Here is a 19,498-nt window from a genome sequence, read left to right as displayed (position 1 = left end):
TCTGGTTTTCTTGTTGTTTTTTGCTTTTCGTTTTTTTTTGCATGCAATTTTTAAATGCTTCCTCTTTTTTTAGCTGCATGCCGGAGAATTACGTGCAGTGGAATTTTTTTCGGTTTAAGAGTTTGTTAAGAGGCCATGGTATTGCTGAGGTGTGCTGTTGAGTTTCTTTTTTTTAGCATTAAAATGAAATGCATTTTATTTATAATGACGAAATTCCAACGAAGCATTAAAAATGGCAATGAAATGAATTAAAATTATAAAAAAAAACAAGTTAAAAATAATATTGGTCTAGAAAGGAAAGGGAAATCTTAGAATTTAATTGACAAAGCAAGGAGCTGTATTATAAAAGTATTTTAATTATCAAAATACTCGTACTATGGAAACGAATCTTGGGCTACGGTCTAAAGGTTAAAATTTGATGAAGATAAGACTTGCAGTCATTTGGGAGCTAGGTTATCGATGGGGAATATACCAAGACCTTTGTCATGTATGCTTTCGCCTAGAGCAATAAAAAGTCACACTGTGGTTTGCCAGCTCTCGAGAAGTTTTTGTATTAAAATTTCAAAAACTTAACTTGAATGGTGCTTTAGTGGTCTGTGTTTAATTTCCTCTTAATTTTCGTAATAAAATTTTAATTACATGCAGTTTACGAGGCGATAAGCCGGTTCAACCCCTGAATCTTCTTGGCCATCTCGCCTTGAATATATCCATCAATAATTAATGTGAAATGGTTTTGTATTTTACATTCGTACACACCAAACCTGATGGGGCGGCTACGGCATAAAACAAAAGTAACAAAAATGCAGTTTCAATGTCTTTTTTTTTATCATAAAGGGTGTGCTGTTGAGTTGTTGGGCTTGCAGCTCAAGGACAGACAAATGTTGTTACCACAGATATGGATGGCAGGGCGGGCGGACAACTTTGTAATGGTGGTGTCATATAACGTAAATAAATTGCATAATCATCAACAATATCATCATCGCCAGCGTAGTGGATGAAGGCATTCTAGAGCAGGAGTTTTGTTTGTCCGGTCATTAAAGTCCAAAAATATTGCATAATTAATATGAAATTATATCCCACTCTCAAAGACAAAAAATAAAAGCTATTATTCGGTTTTTATAACTTTATTTTGTATGCCATTCTCTTTTTTTAAAGCTATGAGAGCAATTAACAATGAAGATGAACATTTGAATATTTAAACAAATTGAAACAGTTCTGAGATTTTTTTTTTAGAATTAAACTTTTTTAACTTGCCATCGAACTTGTAGTGTTGCTCTTGATTACCTAGATAGTTCTGCATTTTAATTACGCATTTCATATAGTATTTAGGTTTGACTTTTTGGATTTTTTTTATTAATTTATGCCCGCCATGCTTAATTTAGACCAGAAATTGCTCTTAATGTTGCACACATGAATAAAATTTGCGTAATTCGAAAGTTTGGTTATTGGCATTTTGTGATTCTTTGTCGATGTTTGCTAATCAATTCGTTTGAACTTTAAAAATGCTCAGAGATAATAATTAGGTGATAATTTAAAATACTCATACGTACCAGGGTACTGCAAATGAAGTTTAAATATGTTTATAATCATCACCATTAGATTGGAGGTATACTAATCTAGTCATTCCGTTTATAACATATTAACACCCCACAAGTATACAGTGACACAGAAAAGTCGACATACCCCACTCAAAAAACACGTTTAAAAATAACAAAAATTTTTTACGAAAAAGTTTTTCTGCTAAATATGGAATCTTCTTAAAATTGTCTACCATGGTCAGTAGTGTTATGACTAATTAAAATTTATTGGCCTATATCATAATCTCAATCCGTAACTGCCAGTTTGTTAAACTACAATTTTCGAAATGGTATGCAGACTTATCTTTGCCACTGTAAATTCTTGATCGTCTGGGCATTCTGAGTCGATCTAGCCATGTTCGACCGTCCGTCCCTCCATCTGTTTAAATCACGATAGCGGTTGATAGCGTAAAGCTAGCCGCTTAACATTTTGCACAGATACTTCTTATTGATGTAGTTCGTTGTTTATTTTTATCACAACTTCAGTAGTAGATTTGGGTACAGTTTGTGTTTGTATAATCAATTCTATATATACGTGTACTTATTTTAACAATTTCATGCTAGTACCTAAAATACTCAACTGGATTCCTTATCTTTAAACGTTCGCCATAAAATTTTATATTTCGCTTGTTAGGATCAAAAGAAAAAACATGTAAGGACGGGCTAAAGTCGGTTGAAGCCCGCCTTTTGATACCCTACACCACATTGGATATGCAGGCTAAGTCGTCAAATTTAAAATTTGCTTAAATTTGATTTTTTGTGAAGATCGATTGATAAATGGGTTAGCAAAGGCCTTAAATGTTAAAATCGGGAGATACATTTATGGGAGCCATATCTAAAACTAAACAAATTTCTATGAAATTCATCACTCTTCAGGAGAGTTATAAGAAAAATCTTAGACCTGGGGCCGAATTACCGCTTACGTGAACGAGAAAAATCGTGCGAAATCTCTCTATTGTGAATTATGTATCTCTTTATTGAACGGGAATTATTGAAACTTAAGAACGCGAATGTTTAAATCGAACATTATTTATAAAAATTTGGACATAAAAACTTTTATATAAGTGGTATACAAAATTACACTCTATCCCGTATGCGGTAATTCGATCCCTGTACTTTGTACATAAACTAACACGGACAGACAGACGGACATAGCTAAATCGAATCAGAAAAAGATTCTCGAGTCAATCGGTATAATTATTAATATCTCTCTTCCTTTTGGGTGTTACAAACACATTCACAAAGTTATAATTCCCTGTACCACAGTAGTGGTGTAGGTTGTAAGAACTGAGGGTATGCATTTTGCAAAAAATTTGTTTTACTTTATTGCACGGGACGGTCTAATGTGCATATATCTACTTTTCGCAATACATCACGACAATTAACATGTTTTTGCTAGTAGCTTAAGTTAATCGCTTGTATTCTTATTTAATTTTCAGAGGGATTTTCCGGTAATTATGTTAAGCTGCTTAAAATGACACCCACGATTTGAATGTATTTGAATAATAATGAATAATGCCCAGTGTGTAGTGTTACCTACACAAATATCTCATCGGATATGAACAAAATGATAAAGAAAAAGTTTTAAAACAATTAAAAAGAGAAAAATAAAAAATAAAAAACAAGTAAAAGCGTGTTAAGTTCGGCCGGGCCGATTCTTGGGAACTTAGCACCATAGATTCTGCTAAAATATGGGAGCTTTATCTAGTTATAAACCGAATTGGGCCGTACTTGGCGCAGTTGTTGGGAGTCATAACAGAACAACATGTGCAAAATTTCAGCCAAATCGGATGAAAATTGTGGCTTCTATAGGCTCAAGAAGTCAAAACGAAAGATCGATTAATATGGGAGCTATATCACATTCTTGACCGATTTGAACCGTACTTGGCACAGTTGTTCGAAGTCATAATAAAACACTATGTGCTTAATTTCAGACAAATCGGATGTAGATTTTGGCTTCCAGGGGCTCAATAAGTCAAATCGTGATATCGGTTAATATGGGAGCTATATCATGTTCTTGACCGATTTGAACCATACTTGCCACAGTTTTTGGGAGTCATAACAGAACACCATGTACAAAATTTCAGCCAAATTGCGGCTTCCAGTGGCTCAAGAAGTCAAATCGGGAGATCGGTTTATATGGGACGTCGACAATCCCCAACGACCTACATCAATAGTAAGTATCTGTGCATAATCTCAAGGGGCTAGCTCACGCGTTCGACCGCTATCGTGATTTCGACAGACGGACGAATCAGAATTTCGAGACGATCAATAATATATATACTTTATGGGGTCCTAGATTAATATTTGGAGGTGTAACAAACGGAATGAATAGATTAGTATACCACCATCCGATGGTTGTGGGTATAAAACCACATCATTAGGTTATTGAGATTCCAAAGAAATAAATAAAAAAGTGTAAACCAATAAAAGGTTGCCTACTACGTTTCCATTTGATAAATGGCACTTGTTCTTGAAACACTTCTTTCAATTAACAATTTTTTTTATTTTATTTTTATTATACATAATACTGGTATGTTATTGCAATCATAAACAATATTTAATTTGTTGTTTTAAATCCCTCATATTTTTATTTGATCCTTCCCTTATGACTGTATAACAATTCTTCATTTTTTTCTTCATATTTCGGGATTCCAAAGAAATATTTAAAAAAGTCTAAACCCATAAAAGGCTGCCTACTACGTTTCCATTTGATAAATTACATTTTTTCTTGAAACAGTTCCTTCAATTAACAATTTTGTTATTTTTTTTTTTCTTATTATATATATAATACTGATATGTTATTGCACTTATAATTAATATTTAATTTGTTGTTTTAAATCCCTGTCCAAACTTCGAGCTTGGACTTAGTTTTTTAGCGCCACTGAATTTCCTTTACTCTAGTTATGTATACTTGCCTTAGTCTTAAAGTCATTGTTATGAATTAAACCGAATGAATTATTGTGAATGACTACTTTAGTTTAAACGAGTATTTAAAAAACAAAGAAATTCCACAAAAAGTAACTATCTTGGCAAGTTAGGCTTAAGAACTCGTTCACTTTTGCATAATCGATCAACTGGTGAGCATCTCAACCCTTCTTGAATAAATACACCTACAAATCTAAACCCACGATTTTGTTTTATTTAACCAACTCTCATTATTCGTATCTGCCACTACTTGGAGAATCTGTGGTTACCAAAAACCACATATCTGTTCGCCCTCATCTGTTGTTCGAAGCTCCAGTCCATTTCAATTTTAAAACCAACATACAGTCCACTTCCCTCCTTGGATATTGGTGACATTTCTTCCCGCCTAACCGAGCCCCATCCATTCAGCAGCGTTAACTCCTCAAGGGAATGAACATGGTCCATTCGAGAAGAGAGAGTTCCAGTCAAAGAAGATCGCAGCCTCGTGACAAAAGAGAGAGCAGAAGGTAAAGCTTAATAAATTAGAAAATAAGAAAACTAGTTGAATCGGGATGTCTAAGAACAAACAACTCCAAAAGTAGTGCGGACGAAAATTATTAAAAAAAAAAAAAACAAAAAGCGTGCGAAACGTAAATTTAAATAAATTTCGAAAGTAAAATTGGTTCTAAAAAAAAAAAAAAAAAAAAAATAAAAACGAGGTAAAAATTCTAATCGGAAAGATGAATACATATATACATGTTTATTAGAAATCCACGTGTAAAATATTGAAAATTCTATACTTCGTCATCTAACAAGAAATGTGTTACGTCATGAATGCAAAATCTTTGGTTTAACCGCATAAGAAAAATCCGTTACGAATTGAAGAAACAGTGGAATTGTAAAATTCAAGGGCATACATTTCAATGTCAAATTTTGTTATTTCTCTTTCGCCGTTCTTTTCATAGTTCCCCTTACAATTCCCCTCACCTGTTTCAAAAGTTTGGTTATTTCAAGTTCCATTTGATTCTTTTTCAATTTCTCCCATTGCCATTGTTTTTAATTTAATTGCCATTGCCTCTATCACTCAAAGCTAACATAACCCCTCTCTTTAACATTGACGTACTGATACTCAACATACATGAAAGCTCATTTAACATAACTTGTTTCCAATATGTTTCCAGTTCTGTGGATGATATTTCCAGAGTGATAAGTAAGAATGAAGAAGAAATGACAATGTGAGAAACATACAATTAGTGTTTAGAAATAATAAGAAGATAAGCTGAAATTTATACGCATTAAAATAGAAGACATTTCGCGAACGGTATTAATGATTTGTGATAGTGAATAATTTGCAACATATGCCACAGAATTTACGCAACATCACATTAAGGTAACAATTGATTTTCAATTTCAAATTATCTACATAAAGATACCTTATTTTATGAATAAAATTCCTATAAAGAATAAAAACGAACAAAACAAAACGAAATTCATATGTAAACACTCCCATATGTGATCGTTCCAAGAAATTGAAATCCACATTGAAATATTAGGGTGGCCCGTAATATTATTTTTTTCCCAAATAATTCTAGTTCTTGTATTTGTACATATTGCAAAATTACACCAACGAAAAAAAAAAAAAAAAAAACAAAAAAAAAAAAAAATAAATAAAAAAGAAAAAATTTACCTTTTGAAATAAATAAAAAATTAAAAAACTATACTCATATGTAGTAACAACATTGCACTCCATGATTCTATTAAATTTGTTGCCAACTAACAAACAATTATAGACATCTACAAATTCTGAATAAAACAAACATATTTTCCACACGTAAAAGAAGGCATATCCTACATATAATGATTATTTCCCCAGTGAAGATGAATTTTTCGCTTTTTTTTGGAAGATACTTAATGTACTGATTGTACACCCCCGAGATAACAGAATAATACTAAAGTTATTCGTGTCGGACAGCATTGTTTCCATATCTCTGATATTGTGGATGAACTTATCCCTATCAAAACTTTGCCCTCTCTATCTATGATCAATTCCGTTTTTTTAAAGGTTTACAATTAACCTTTGTCAACTCCACAGCTTGGACTATCTTGCCTTTTTGATTTCAGCTGGTACTGCTTCTTCAGCGCAGATTGCTCCAGACTTGAAGTTTGACAGCCGGATATTTAGGTTCGATTTTTTAGAACTTAAAAGGGATATTCGATATATCTCTCGAACGAATCTTTCTTGAGAAATTTGTTAGATATATTATTTTTTTTTTCTTCGTATAAGTAACTTCGACGACAATAATGGAACCCTCTAACCAGGCGAATTCGGCTACTGGCAGCTCTGCTGTGAAACCTTCCCCTATCCACGAGAAATTTTTGTTTGACTGTGATCATCTGATCAGCTTTTGCACAGCTTTTGAAAAAGTTGACGTTACGGACCAGACTGATTCACTTCTTGAAGTCAAGTTGGACGATTTGGAAGTAAGGTGGAAAAAATTGCAAATAGACTATGAAAGTCTAATGTTGTCTCCCGAAACAACCAATACAAAAGACTTCAAGGAGAATGCTAAAGTGAATTTTAATGTGACCTCAGAGGCATATTATGAGACTCGTTCCCAGATTGTCGACATTCTGAAGATATCAGGAGGGGCTGATTCCAGAACTATGTCAACTAGGAATAGTCTAGCCCCTCAGCACCTTTTCCAGACCAGTTCCAGTGCGCATGTTTCTGATACTTACAGCTCGTGCATAAAAGTCCCGCCATGTGACACGGAGGTATTTAAGGGCAGTTACGAGGAATGGCCCTCCTTTCGTGATATGTTCACGGCCGTTTACGTGAACCACCCTAAACTCACCCGTGCTCAGAAACTTTACCATCTTAGAAATAAGACTAAAGGTAGTGCTGGCGCTATCGTGAAAAGATATACTCTCTGCGATGATAATTTTGATCTCGCATGGGGAGCTTTGAGAACCCGATATGAGAATAAGCGCGTGCTGGTAGACCACCAGCTCAGGATATTATTTGAAATTCCCGTTGCCACAGATGAAAATAGCGAATCTCTTCAAAGGATTCACTCTACAGTTAGTGACTGCCTATGTACACTGAAGTCCTTACAGGTACAGGTAGAATGCTGGGACCCAATATTAATTTATTTGGTGTCTACAAAGCTTCCAAATGAGACTATTTCGTTATGGGAACAATCCCTCAAGTCCCATCGTGAACTGCCAAGTTGGTCTCAAATGGACGAGTTCCTTCTTAATAGATTTGAGGTCGTGGAAAGAATATCCAGCATTAAATCAACGAAGGATAGACATAGTCTCCCATCGGTTTCGTACTCCAAATCCAACGAAAAAATACAGATGTACACATCCCAGGAAAAACTTACAACCTCCTGTACTTTATGCAAAGAGAATCATAGCATACGAACATGCCCAGATTTTCGTAAATTTAAGCCCCAGGAGAGAATAGATTTCGTTTTTAAAAATAAAATCTGTAATAATTGCTTATCAGAGGCTCACATGAAACAAAAGTGCAGGAGTAAGAACACTTGTCTCTCGTGCAGGAAACATCACCATACACTCTTGCACTTAGACCAACCACCGATTCGAAAGTCTGAATCTGGTTCTCAGACTTTTTCACCGAAGCAACAAATCTCGGCAAATAGTATCTCTTCAGAACGACACGAGGATATCTCACAATCGTCATCGGCAGAGTCATACTCCCAGGTACAGGCCAATTTTTCTTCTAACAGTGAAACAATCTTGCTTAGAACAGCGCTTGTTCAAGTCGAACACAATGGTGAACTTTTCACAATTAGGGCTTTAATAGACCCAGGATCCCAAAGAACATTTCTCTCTGAGAGAGTACGAAATATGCTCCAAGTTTCATATCGAAAATCTTCGTTCGAGATATTTGGTATAGGCTGCAAGACACAAAAGGCTCACAAAGAATGTGAACTTGTACTTTTTTCTCGAAGATATAACACACGATGTAGAGTTAATGCCATTGTCTTGCCAAAGGTTACACAGAAGCTTCCTGCTGTTTCTTTTGAAATTCCAAATTCACCAGAACTGCGAGACCTTGATTTAGCAGATCCCAACTTCAATAAATCGTCGAATATCGATTTAGTTCTCGGAAATGACGCTGAGCGATTCATTAATCTCGAGGGTGTTAAGAAGAATATTTGTGGTCTGGCTTCGGCGTACAACACAATATTCGGTTGGGTACTAAGTGGCCCAATGCAGGGTGAGAAGATTCAAGCGTTCACAACGAACGTAATTCCCACCGAAGATGAGAATCTTAGCGAAATTCTTCGAAAATTTTGGGAAATCGAAGAAATCCCATCCATTTCTCCTCGTACAGAATCCGAAATAATTTGTGAAGAGTTCTACCTAAAGACGACTACGCGTCTTCCCAATGGTCGATATGTCGTTAGACTCCCCTTTAAAGAGGAATTTCCAAACTCCATTTTTCTTGGCTCTTCAAGATTTCTCGCTCTTGGACAGTATACAAGAATGGAGAAGACACTGATCAAGGATGCCGAGCTTCGAGGGGAATACAGGTCTGTCCTTAAGGAGTATATTTCATTAGGTCATATGGAAGAGACTTCTTCTCTCGAACTAGGCTCCGAAGGTAAATTTAACTCCTTTTACCTCCCTCATCATGCCGTAGTGCGACCGGATCACAAATCAACCAAGGTCAGGGTTGTTTTTAACGCTTCACGCAAGACAAAATCCGATTACTCCCTCAATGATGTACTTCATACCGGTCCCACACTACAAAACGACTTAATTTCCATAATTCTCAACTGGAGAAAATATAAGTACGTATTTTGTGGAGATATCCAAAAAATGTACCGCCAAATCCTGGTACATCCCCAAGATAGAGCGTATCAAAGAATTCTGTTTCAAAATCAAAGCGCAGAGCCTATAAGAGATTACCATTTGAACACGGTCACTTTTGGCATAAATTGCGCTCCCTTTTTGGCAATACGCACTCTACTTCAACTTGCATCTGATTCAGAAACAGAATTCCCCAAAGTCGCATCCATTTTGAGAAAAGAAACATATGTGGATGATATTTTATCTGGTGGATTCACCATCGAAGAAACCATCGAAGCACGAAATGATTTGATCGCTGTCCTCAAATCTGCGGGTTTTCCATTAAAGAAAATTACTGCCAATGCACCGGAGTTATTATCACATTTGCCTCCTGAGGATTTATACGATATGGACTTATTAAAATTGTATGAATCAAGCTCCACTAAAACTCTTGGTATAAAATGGAATGCATTAACAGACTGCTTTTCTTATGCATCCATACCCATAGAGAAAAAATCCCAGGCGACTAAACGTCAAGTTCTTTCCACAGTCGCGAAACTTTTCGACCCCGCCGGTTGGATTACTCCTGTTATTATAAGGTCAAAAATTTTAATGCAGCAGCTCTGGTTGGAAGGTTCCAATTGGGACGAAACGATAAGTCCTGATTCTCTTGATACTTGGAACAACTTAATCGATGATTTAGCACACGTAGAGGATGTCATTATACCTAGATGGATTAAATATTTGCCTACAGATCTCATACAAATACACGGTTTTTGTGATGCCTCAAAAATGGCATACTGCGCTACCGTGTACGTACGATGCCAGACAACGACATCTGTAGTTATTTCCAACCTTCTTATGGCCAAAAGCAAAGTTGCTCCCATTAAGACAGTGTCATTGCCAAAGTTAGAATTAAACGGCGCTGTGCTTCTAGCCAAACTAGTTCGCTACATTTTGAACACTTTTGAGATGAATTTTGGTTCTGTATCATTGTGGACGGATTCGTCTATTGTTTTGGGGTGGCTTTCAAAACCCCCAATGTTATGGGAAACCTACGTCGCAAATAGGGCATCCCAAATTCATGAACTAGTTCCCGACGCCAAGTGGAATTATGTTTCCACTCATGATAACCCGGCTGATATAGGCACTCGCGGTTGTAGACCTCAGGACTTGAAGATCAGTACATTGTGGTGGAATGGTCCGCCTTGGCTTACGAATCCAGAGGGTACTTGGCCAAAAAAGAATCCGCTAGTCCCTCTAAAGGAACATGATGTGGTTCAAATGCATCATGTGGCAGCAGAAAATAACGATATTCTTCTAAGATTCTCATCCTATACAAGGGCATTGAGAGTAATCTCATATATATTTCGCTTCTTCCATAACTCAATGCCTGGAAATACCCGCAAGTACGAATCGTATGATTTGAGCATGCAAGAAATGCAATTCGTGAAATTTCGTCTTATATCACTTGCTCAACGACAATATTTTTCATTAGAATATGAGCTGCTTTTGAACTCAAAGCCACTACCAAATAAAAGCGTTTTATCAACTTTGAACCCTTTTCTGGATTCCAATCAGGTCCTTAGGGTGAATGGACGCCTGTCTGATTCATTTCTTCCATACAGGGAACGCCATCCAATCATTCTACCCGGTAATTCTAGACTTTGCCATCTCTATTTGCTTCACTTGCACTCATTTTTAGTTCATGCGGAATGCAACCAGATGTGTAGATTTGTGCAGACCGAATTTTATGTCTCCAGGTTGAAACCAAGAGTAAAGAGCATTATATATAACTGCAAAGTATGCGTTTTGTACAAACAGAAGCAAAACACTCAAATTATGGCACCTTTACCTCTGGAGCGTTGTACTCTATCGCCACCTTTCCATACGACAGGTATAGACTTCGCAGGGCCATTTGAGCTAAAAAGCTCATCCCTTCGCAGGGCACCTACTATAAAGGGATATGTCTGCGTATTTGCATGTTTTGCTACAAGGGCAATACACCTGGAGACATGCTCTGATTTATCATCTGCCGCATTTGAGGCTGCGTTTTACCGCTTCGTTGGGAGGCGAGGGCTCCCTCGTAGGATCGTATCGGATAATGGCAGAAACTTTTTAGGAGCTAGCAGAGCACTAATTCGTGAGTTTTCCCAGTTCATTAAATCTGCTTCTAGCGACATTTCTAAAAAATACGCAGCTCATGGGTTTGAATGGGGATTCATTCCCCCACACGCACCTCACATGGGCGGCCTCTGGGAGGCCGCAGTTAAAAGTTTTAAAATACATTTCAAGAAGATTGCAGGAGCTCATAAATTTACTTTTGAACAGTTTCAAACAATCCTGGCAAGGATTGAAGGCGTTTTAAACTCCCGCCCCATTTCTGCAATGTCGGACGATCCAGCCGACTTAACCGCATTGACCCCAGGCCATTTTCTTAAGGGTTCACCCATATTAGCCTTTCCTGAACCACTTTCTCCCAATATTTCTCTGATAAACCGTTGGTTGAAATTAAAGGCTATTCACCATCAATTCGCCTTGAGATGGAAGGAGGAATATCTCAAGACTCTGCACAAGCGTTATAAATGGAAGACAAAAAAACCCAATTTGAGAGTAGGGGATTTGGTAGCAATAATGGATGATTTGTTACCCCCTAGTGAATGGCGATTAGGAAGAATAGAGAAGACTTATCTAGGTTCGGACAATAATGTTAGAATTGCAGACGTACGTACTGCAACTGGAATTCTAAATCGGCCAATTGTCAAATTATGTTTTCTTCCATTCGAGAATACGACGGAATCAAACTCAAATTAATAAACTCATTCATACTAACCGAAACTAATTTCCTCTCATCTAATTTCATCACTCTCATAACTTATCAACAAAATTTACATTCCAGATCACCCATAAGAGCGCAAATTTCTAAGCCTAATGTGTATAAATGCACGTTGTGCAACCGATTCCATGCTTTAAAAATTTGCCCTAAATTCATAGCGATGACCCCGAAAGAACGTAACATCCTCGTTCTAAAGAAAATATATTGCGTCAACTGTCTAGCAAGAAGTCATCGATTTCGGGATTGTCGATCGGGAAATATGTGCCGGAAATGTGGAAGACCCCACCATACACTGCTGCATCCTAATTATGTGAAAGCACCCAATATGGATCACAAGCGACAACCAGTAAGTCCAAAAGGTTCCAATAGCAACAATCACCGCAATAAATCCGACGTGAGAGAAAACATTCATCGACAACGCTGCCATCGCCGTAATATTAATATCAAGCCTAACAACAACAACAGCAACAACAAAATCCAAACCGACGACACAGCTAACACCAATAGCCCAGCAAAGGCTAATCAACAGATTTTATCTGAAGCTATTCGAGCTTTAGCCTCAGTGCTATGTTCTAACACAAATTGATCTTCTTCTGGCCCGGCGGCATGTCCAAACTTCGAGCTTGGACTTAGTTTTTTAGCGCCACTGAATTTCCTTTACTCTAGTTATGTATACTTGCCTTAGTCTTAAAGTCATTGTTATGAATTAAACCGAATGAATTATTGTGAATGACTACTTTAGTTTAAACGAGTATTTAAAAAACAAAGAAATTCCACAAAAAGTAACTATCTTGGCAAGTTAGGCTTAAGAACTCGTTCACTTTTGCATAATCGATCAACTGGTGAGCATCTCAACCCTTCTTGAATAAATACACCTACAAATCTAAACCCACGATTTTGTTTTATTTAACCAACTCTCATTATTCGTATCTGCCACTACTTGGAGAATCTGTGGTTACCAAAAACCACATATCTGTTCGCCCTCATCTGTTGTTCGAAGCTCCAGTCCATTTCAATTTTAAAACCAACATACAGTCCACTTCCCTCCTTGGATATTGGTGACATTTCTTCCCGCCTAACCGAGCCCCATCCATTCAGCAGCGTTAACTCCTCAAGGGAATGAACAATCCCTCTTATCTATATTTGATCCTTCCCTTATGACTGTATAACAATTCTTCATATTTTTTTTTTTATGTTTATTATAAACATATGCAATTAGGTAATTAAATCATGTGGGTGGTGTTTGAAATTAATCACACCACCCACTGACAGCATGTGAACATTTCCATTTTTTAATGTTATGGACTTTTGTTATGATATCTGCTGTTAATTGCATTATTCCGAATAACAATTTGCCAACAAACATTGATTCAATTTATTTATATAGAGTTGAAAATGATGATACCATATGCATTTTCTTTTTCTATGTAGCTATAGAAAAAAGTCGATAATTTGTAATTGCAAATATTGTTAATGCTTTTCAGAATTTTCTTTGTAAAGTTCAATATATTAGTTGTTAAAATAGTTCGGTAAGGTAAGCTTATGTATAGCATTGATGGGTTATACACTCAGAAAAATGCTTACCGTAAATAGGAGTTAATTAAATAATACTCATTAATCCATGATATTTACCCACGATTAGTTAAAAATTCCTAAAGAGTGAAAAAATTAACGTTGTACGAATAAAACTTACTACTCGTGAGTACAGATAAAAAAGCTTATAATTCAGGTGGAGTTAGTAATTTCCCTTAAACGATTATTTTTTTAAATAAGCGAGAATTTTGCTAAAAATTGGCAAAAACATATCATCGTTGCCAATGCCTTTTCTGAAATTTATTACTGAATGAACTACTTAAAGAAATAGAAAAGAAATAAAGAATTTGTGAATGAACTACTTAAAGAAATATAAATAAAAGATTTTTAGTTCAATATAACTAAAACGTTAATTCCCTTTTCTTGAGTTCACTAATACATGCTCCAAATTAAGAACAATTTAATAAACACACTTTTAATGGTGAGACATTGTGTCTATAAATAGAACATGACGAAGCTCTGAACAAAATTAGCATGGCCTTCCTTGATAAGAAGGAGAGAGAAAATTTTTTGCTTTTGTCTTGTTAGTAAGAAATGTTAGTAGAAATGGAAAAAAGTCAATAACTCCAACAATACTGATTTGGATGAATGCGTTGAGCGTCTGCTTTGTAAACAGAAGGTTCTTGTTCAATACTTGTCTATCACAACAGGTAAAGTTTAATTATAATTCCAATGTTTCATATTAAATTTGTATTCTTCACAATAGCTGAGCAATTGAAAGCGTGGGATGGGAGACAGAGGGAAATAAATGGGTTGAGTAATTAAGATGGCGTCCAATTGGCTGCTCCGGAGTGTTCGGAAAAAGCGATTTTTTTCAATAATTTTATCTTTCATTTTCATTGGTCTTTAGTTCATTATTTACCTGTGGGAAGTTGAAAGTGGACTAATACTATGTATAAACAATTTCGTAAGATATTGTTGAACTCTGTGCGAGTATATTATTATTTAGAAGCGAAAGTTCAATATTTCCCTAATTTAGTTATAGAGAGCAAACACACTGCGGATTTGAAGAACGTAAAAATGCCAGACAAAAAGAGGATTGTAAACAAACGATATACATTGGAAACCATACGGATTCAAGGGGGAATACAAATGCCAATCAACACCAAAGAAGACAAAGAAGGAACCAAACTACAATACTCGGCTGCAATAGCTTAAAGTGAAAATACGTTCTGTGATACTAGATTACTTTTTTTGACAATTAATTAATTATTTATTTATTATTAATACAAAATGTGTGTTTGTGCTGTCCCGTTTAAGTGAAAGAAAAATGAACTAATTGAAAGAAAAAAGCTTAATCATGAAGTTTCATAGCCTAGTTTGTTCTCCAATAGAAATTCAAAATAAACACCACCTGAAGACGTCGGAAACTGACGAAACGTTGGGAAAAAATAATGAATTAAATTAGTTTTATTCATTACAAAAACATGACCATAAAGCCCATGAAACCCTTCTATTAAATAGATATTTTTAATTAGTGTTGAGGTTCAAAATTTTTCGGGTGTATATATGGCCTAAGAAAGAATCTATAAATCTATAGTCGAGCGAAGTCCATACCTTCAAAAGCCTTGATCTTTTGCACTCTTCTTCTCTCATTTTGATCAACACGTTTCAAGAAGTATTTTTCCGCCAAGTTTCTGCCTCTATTGTGTCATATCAAGTTCATCTAATTTGCAGTATCTGTATGCGGCCCTTGGCTTTCTTTTTCTACAAGATATACAAGTAAACCACATTAAGTTAACAGTATTTACAATTGTCAACTTAGATATACAACAACAGCTACATTAGTCATTAACTTGAAATACCATGATGTAAAGGAGTTGAAGATTGTTTTGTAATCGCCAATGACCACTTAAAAATTTACTCACACTTTTGTTATTAGATGGCCTTTTTTAGTTCCACATTCATTTACATTGTTTTATGTGATTTAATTATTTAATAATAAAATGTAGATAAAACAATCAAAACAAGTTGTAAACCATAACAACATTTTGCCATTTTAATCACAACTGCGGAAATTCGTTTCTATGTGTTATGATTTGTTTACAAATGGGATTTAAGAATATCGTTACGTTCTATAATGTGGTTCTTTTTGCTATTTTTTTTTTAATTACACAAATGACCTCCATAGGCTTAATAAATTATTACTCAGCATATAATAAAAAAATAAAGCGAAATTAAATTTAACCCTTGTGGAATTTTTACATTCGATTTTTGTTTATTTTTTTTCATTTATTTATTTCTTATAAATATTTTAATAAGCAATTATTAGTGTGCTAATTAAATATGAAATATTCCATAGAGTATCTATTTGCAATGGTTATTATTATTATTTATACAAAAAATTATATATTGTGCTAATTAAGCACGTTTATTTCAAGTGGTGCTTAGTTTCATATCATATAACTGCAATCAACCATTTTTATGCGGTTGATTGCAGTTTTGATTTTACTATCATTTTGCAACTAAATACGGTTTCTAGAGTTTAAGGCAAAAGCAAATGAAAGGGAAGAAGGCTAAAATTCCGAAAAGGTCAATGGATCAATGACAAAACAGATCCAAACAACAGAAAATACTGGAATTCAGGAAGGCACATTGCTCCCTAGGAATGAAATCTGACTAATCAACCAATTTTTATTTTTTAATTTGAATGGTTTTTTTAGAGAAATTTGTTTAATTTTGTTTTTTGGATATATAGTCAGACGGCATTTCCATGAACCAATGTGCCTTCCTAAACTCCAGAATTTTCTGATGTTTGGATCTGCAATGTCATTTATCCATTCGTCGCATAACACACAATATTTACAGTATAAACAAAATTTTGGAACTGTTCCATCTATTCTACTATAAAAAAAAAATTGGAATAATAACACGTTTACATTGAAATTTTTATGACCTGGATTTAACTTGATCAAAACACAAATCTTTTCCGTTTAAATGGCGTTTTTGGGGATTTAAGTGACATAGACAAGGGTACATGCGTATACAAGAATGTGCATATTACAAAAAAAAAAAAAAAAAATAAAAAAAAAAATTACTATATTCAAAAAATAAAATTTTAGAAATAAATTAAAATGGAAAATTTAGAAAAAAACGAATAAAATGTCAAAACAGAAAAATTATAAAAATTGAAAAAAAAAATAATTACAAAAATTAAAAAAAAAAAAAAATTATTAAAAAAATTAAAAAAATAAAAAAAACTAAAAAAAAGTTAAAAAATAATTTAAAAAAAAATTATTACAAAAATTTAAAAAAAAAAAATTAAAAAAATAAAAAAATAATTAAAAAAAATAATTTAAAAAAATATTTAAAAAAATGGAAAATAACAAAAAATTTAAGAATTACAAAAAAAAGTAATCAAAGAATATATGTTAGAAACTACTTTTTTCTTTCTTTTTTTTTATTCCTTTTTTACTTAAATCAGAAAACAAAACTTACAAACTTAAATTATTTATCTTATTTTTACCAGCATTATAATTTTATTTATTTCTGTTCCACACAATTAAAATCACTTAAAAACGTGTATCGTTTACGTATTATGATTTGGATAATTTTGACCTTCTTTTAAAGAGCTTCAAATTCAAGTAAGCTGCATTTTAAATAAAACGAAGTGGTTCAGGCGTTTTTATTTTGGTTTTTTTCTATCGTGTTTAGTAGTAAGCAATAAATCATTTTTCAATTGCATTATAATGACGACAACAAATATTGTATGTCTATTTTTAGTATAATTATTTTTAAAGTACACCGTGTGACCAGTGTCAATATATTGAAATTTTAATTTTTTTCCTGTATTTCGAATAAAAAGAAAAAAAAACAATAACCGGAAGTATGAGTACTTTTTTTTAATTCTTTGGCTATCTATGACTTTTGACAGTTATAAATAATACCAAAAATTACTAAGAAATATGAAAAGGTTCATTCACTTTAAAAAGGAATTGGAATATTGGAATTTCATTGTTGCTCTCTTTTCCTTGTTTTAAAAATAAAGAAAAAAAATCGTTAACGCAAAAGCATTAATTTCTACATTTTAAAATATCAACGAAAAAGTGAAAGAACTGAATTAAAAAAAAAGTTGCTTTGTTATATAAACTCTCATTATAATATGTAAGCTATTATTCATGTTGTCATTGATCAAACGCTTTGTGCACTTTTGAGATTTATGTCTTTTTGTTAATCACTTAAATTTTTTTGTACTCCACTTTTGACAAAAATGAAAAAAAAAGAAACAAAAGCAAAACGCCTTTTAATTATATTTAAAACTAAAGCGAAGCATTAAATCGCAGACATACAATACGTGATGAAATTTCAACTGAAATCATAATGAGTAGTTGAAGGAAAAACAAAAAAAAATTAAACATTTTTGAAATAAACAGACGCCCCAAGAGATGATGAAATATTTGCATTGATACAAATCATCATGGACTTTATGCCTCTCGTAGCCACTAGTGGCCCATGGCCGATGGTCATTGAAGTAGTACTATGTACAATTGAGAGCGCCTGTAATGGGTACACATGTTTGTGTGTTAAAGCTTTCTAAGCGTACCACATGAAATTCCTTGGGTGCACATTTATTGCCATCACATTCAATTACCAGAGGGAAACAACTGCATCACTAGAGTTCATATGAGTTATGTTTGTGTTTTTGTACTAAAAATAAAGGTGTACAAATTACAATTTACAATATTGAAAAGGGAAGAATAGAGTGGCAAAAAACCACATTTTCCATATTAGTATTACCTACCAATGTACGGTCCTTGTAGCCTCCATAGGTCAAGTATCTGATGAGTTTCTCTCTCTACCAAGAGATGTCGCATATAAAGCTTAACTCGAAAAAGGAATAAATCAATTTATATACCCTAAACACCGCTACTGTGGTACAAGGTATTATAACTTAGTGCATTTGTTTGTAATACTCAGAAGGAAGAGAGATAGAACTATTAATAAGTATACCGATCGACTCAATATCACTTTCTGATTCGATTTAGCTATGTCCGTCTGTTCATGTTAATTTGTGTACAGTTTTCCTCCAACTTTGGTACCGGCATATTTTAGGCCTAGAGAGTAAACCTATTGAAATTGGAAAAAAATCGGTTCAGATTTGGATGTAGCTCCCATATATATGTTCGTCCGATTTGCAGTAATAATGCATTAAAGTGGTCATTTGTTAACCGATTCTTTCGAAATTTAGCAGGAAGGATTGTCTTATGACTCCCGACATTACTGTTAAATTTCATAGAAATCGGTTCAGATTTAGATATAGCGGTCATATATAAATATCGCCCGATTTTCACTTCTAGAGCCACTGCAAGCACATTTATTGGGCCATCTGCCCAAAACTTTGTATAACGATTTCCTCGACGACTACCACAATATCTGAGAAGTTTGCTTGAAATTGGTTTCGATATGGATATAGCTCCCATATATATGTTCCTCCGATTTGCAGTAATAATGCATTAAAGTGGTCATTTGTTAACCAATTCTCTCGAAATTTAGCAGGAAGGATTGTCTTATGACTCTCAACATAACTGTTGAATTTCATAGAAATCGGTTCAGATTTAGATATAGCTGTCATATATAAATATCGCCCGATTTTCACTTCTAGAGCCATTGCAAGCGCAGTTATTGACCAATCGTGGCAAAATTTTGTACAAAGCTTTCCACGACGATTACCACACTATCCGAAAAGTTTGCTCGAAATATGTTCAGATTTAGATGTAGCTTCCATATATATGTCCGTCCGATTTATAAAAATATTGCAATAAAG

At 34.2% G+C, this 19,498-nt stretch overlaps 1 protein-coding gene across 1 annotated transcript; it reads left to right on the top strand.

The window, feature by feature from the left end:
* Positions 1 to 6,785: 6,785 nt before the first annotated feature.
* On the top strand, positions 6,786 to 11,427 carry LOC131996885 (uncharacterized). The gene is made up of 3 exons (XM_059367070.1): positions 6,786 to 10,959; positions 11,011 to 11,202; positions 11,303 to 11,427. Exons 1-3 carry the CDS (start codon positions 6,786 to 6,788, stop codon positions 11,425 to 11,427), a joined length of 4,491 nt encoding a protein of 1,496 aa, XP_059223053.1.
* The last annotated feature ends 8,071 nt before the right edge of the window (positions 11,428 to 19,498 follow it).

Source organism: Stomoxys calcitrans, chromosome 4, assembly GCF_963082655.1.
Source record: "Stomoxys calcitrans chromosome 4, idStoCalc2.1, whole genome shotgun sequence".
Lineage (NCBI taxonomy): Eukaryota > Metazoa > Arthropoda > Insecta > Diptera > Muscidae > Stomoxys > Stomoxys calcitrans.
The sequence above is the reverse complement of the archived record's forward strand: the minus strand, read 5'-3'. Positions and strand labels throughout refer to the sequence as shown.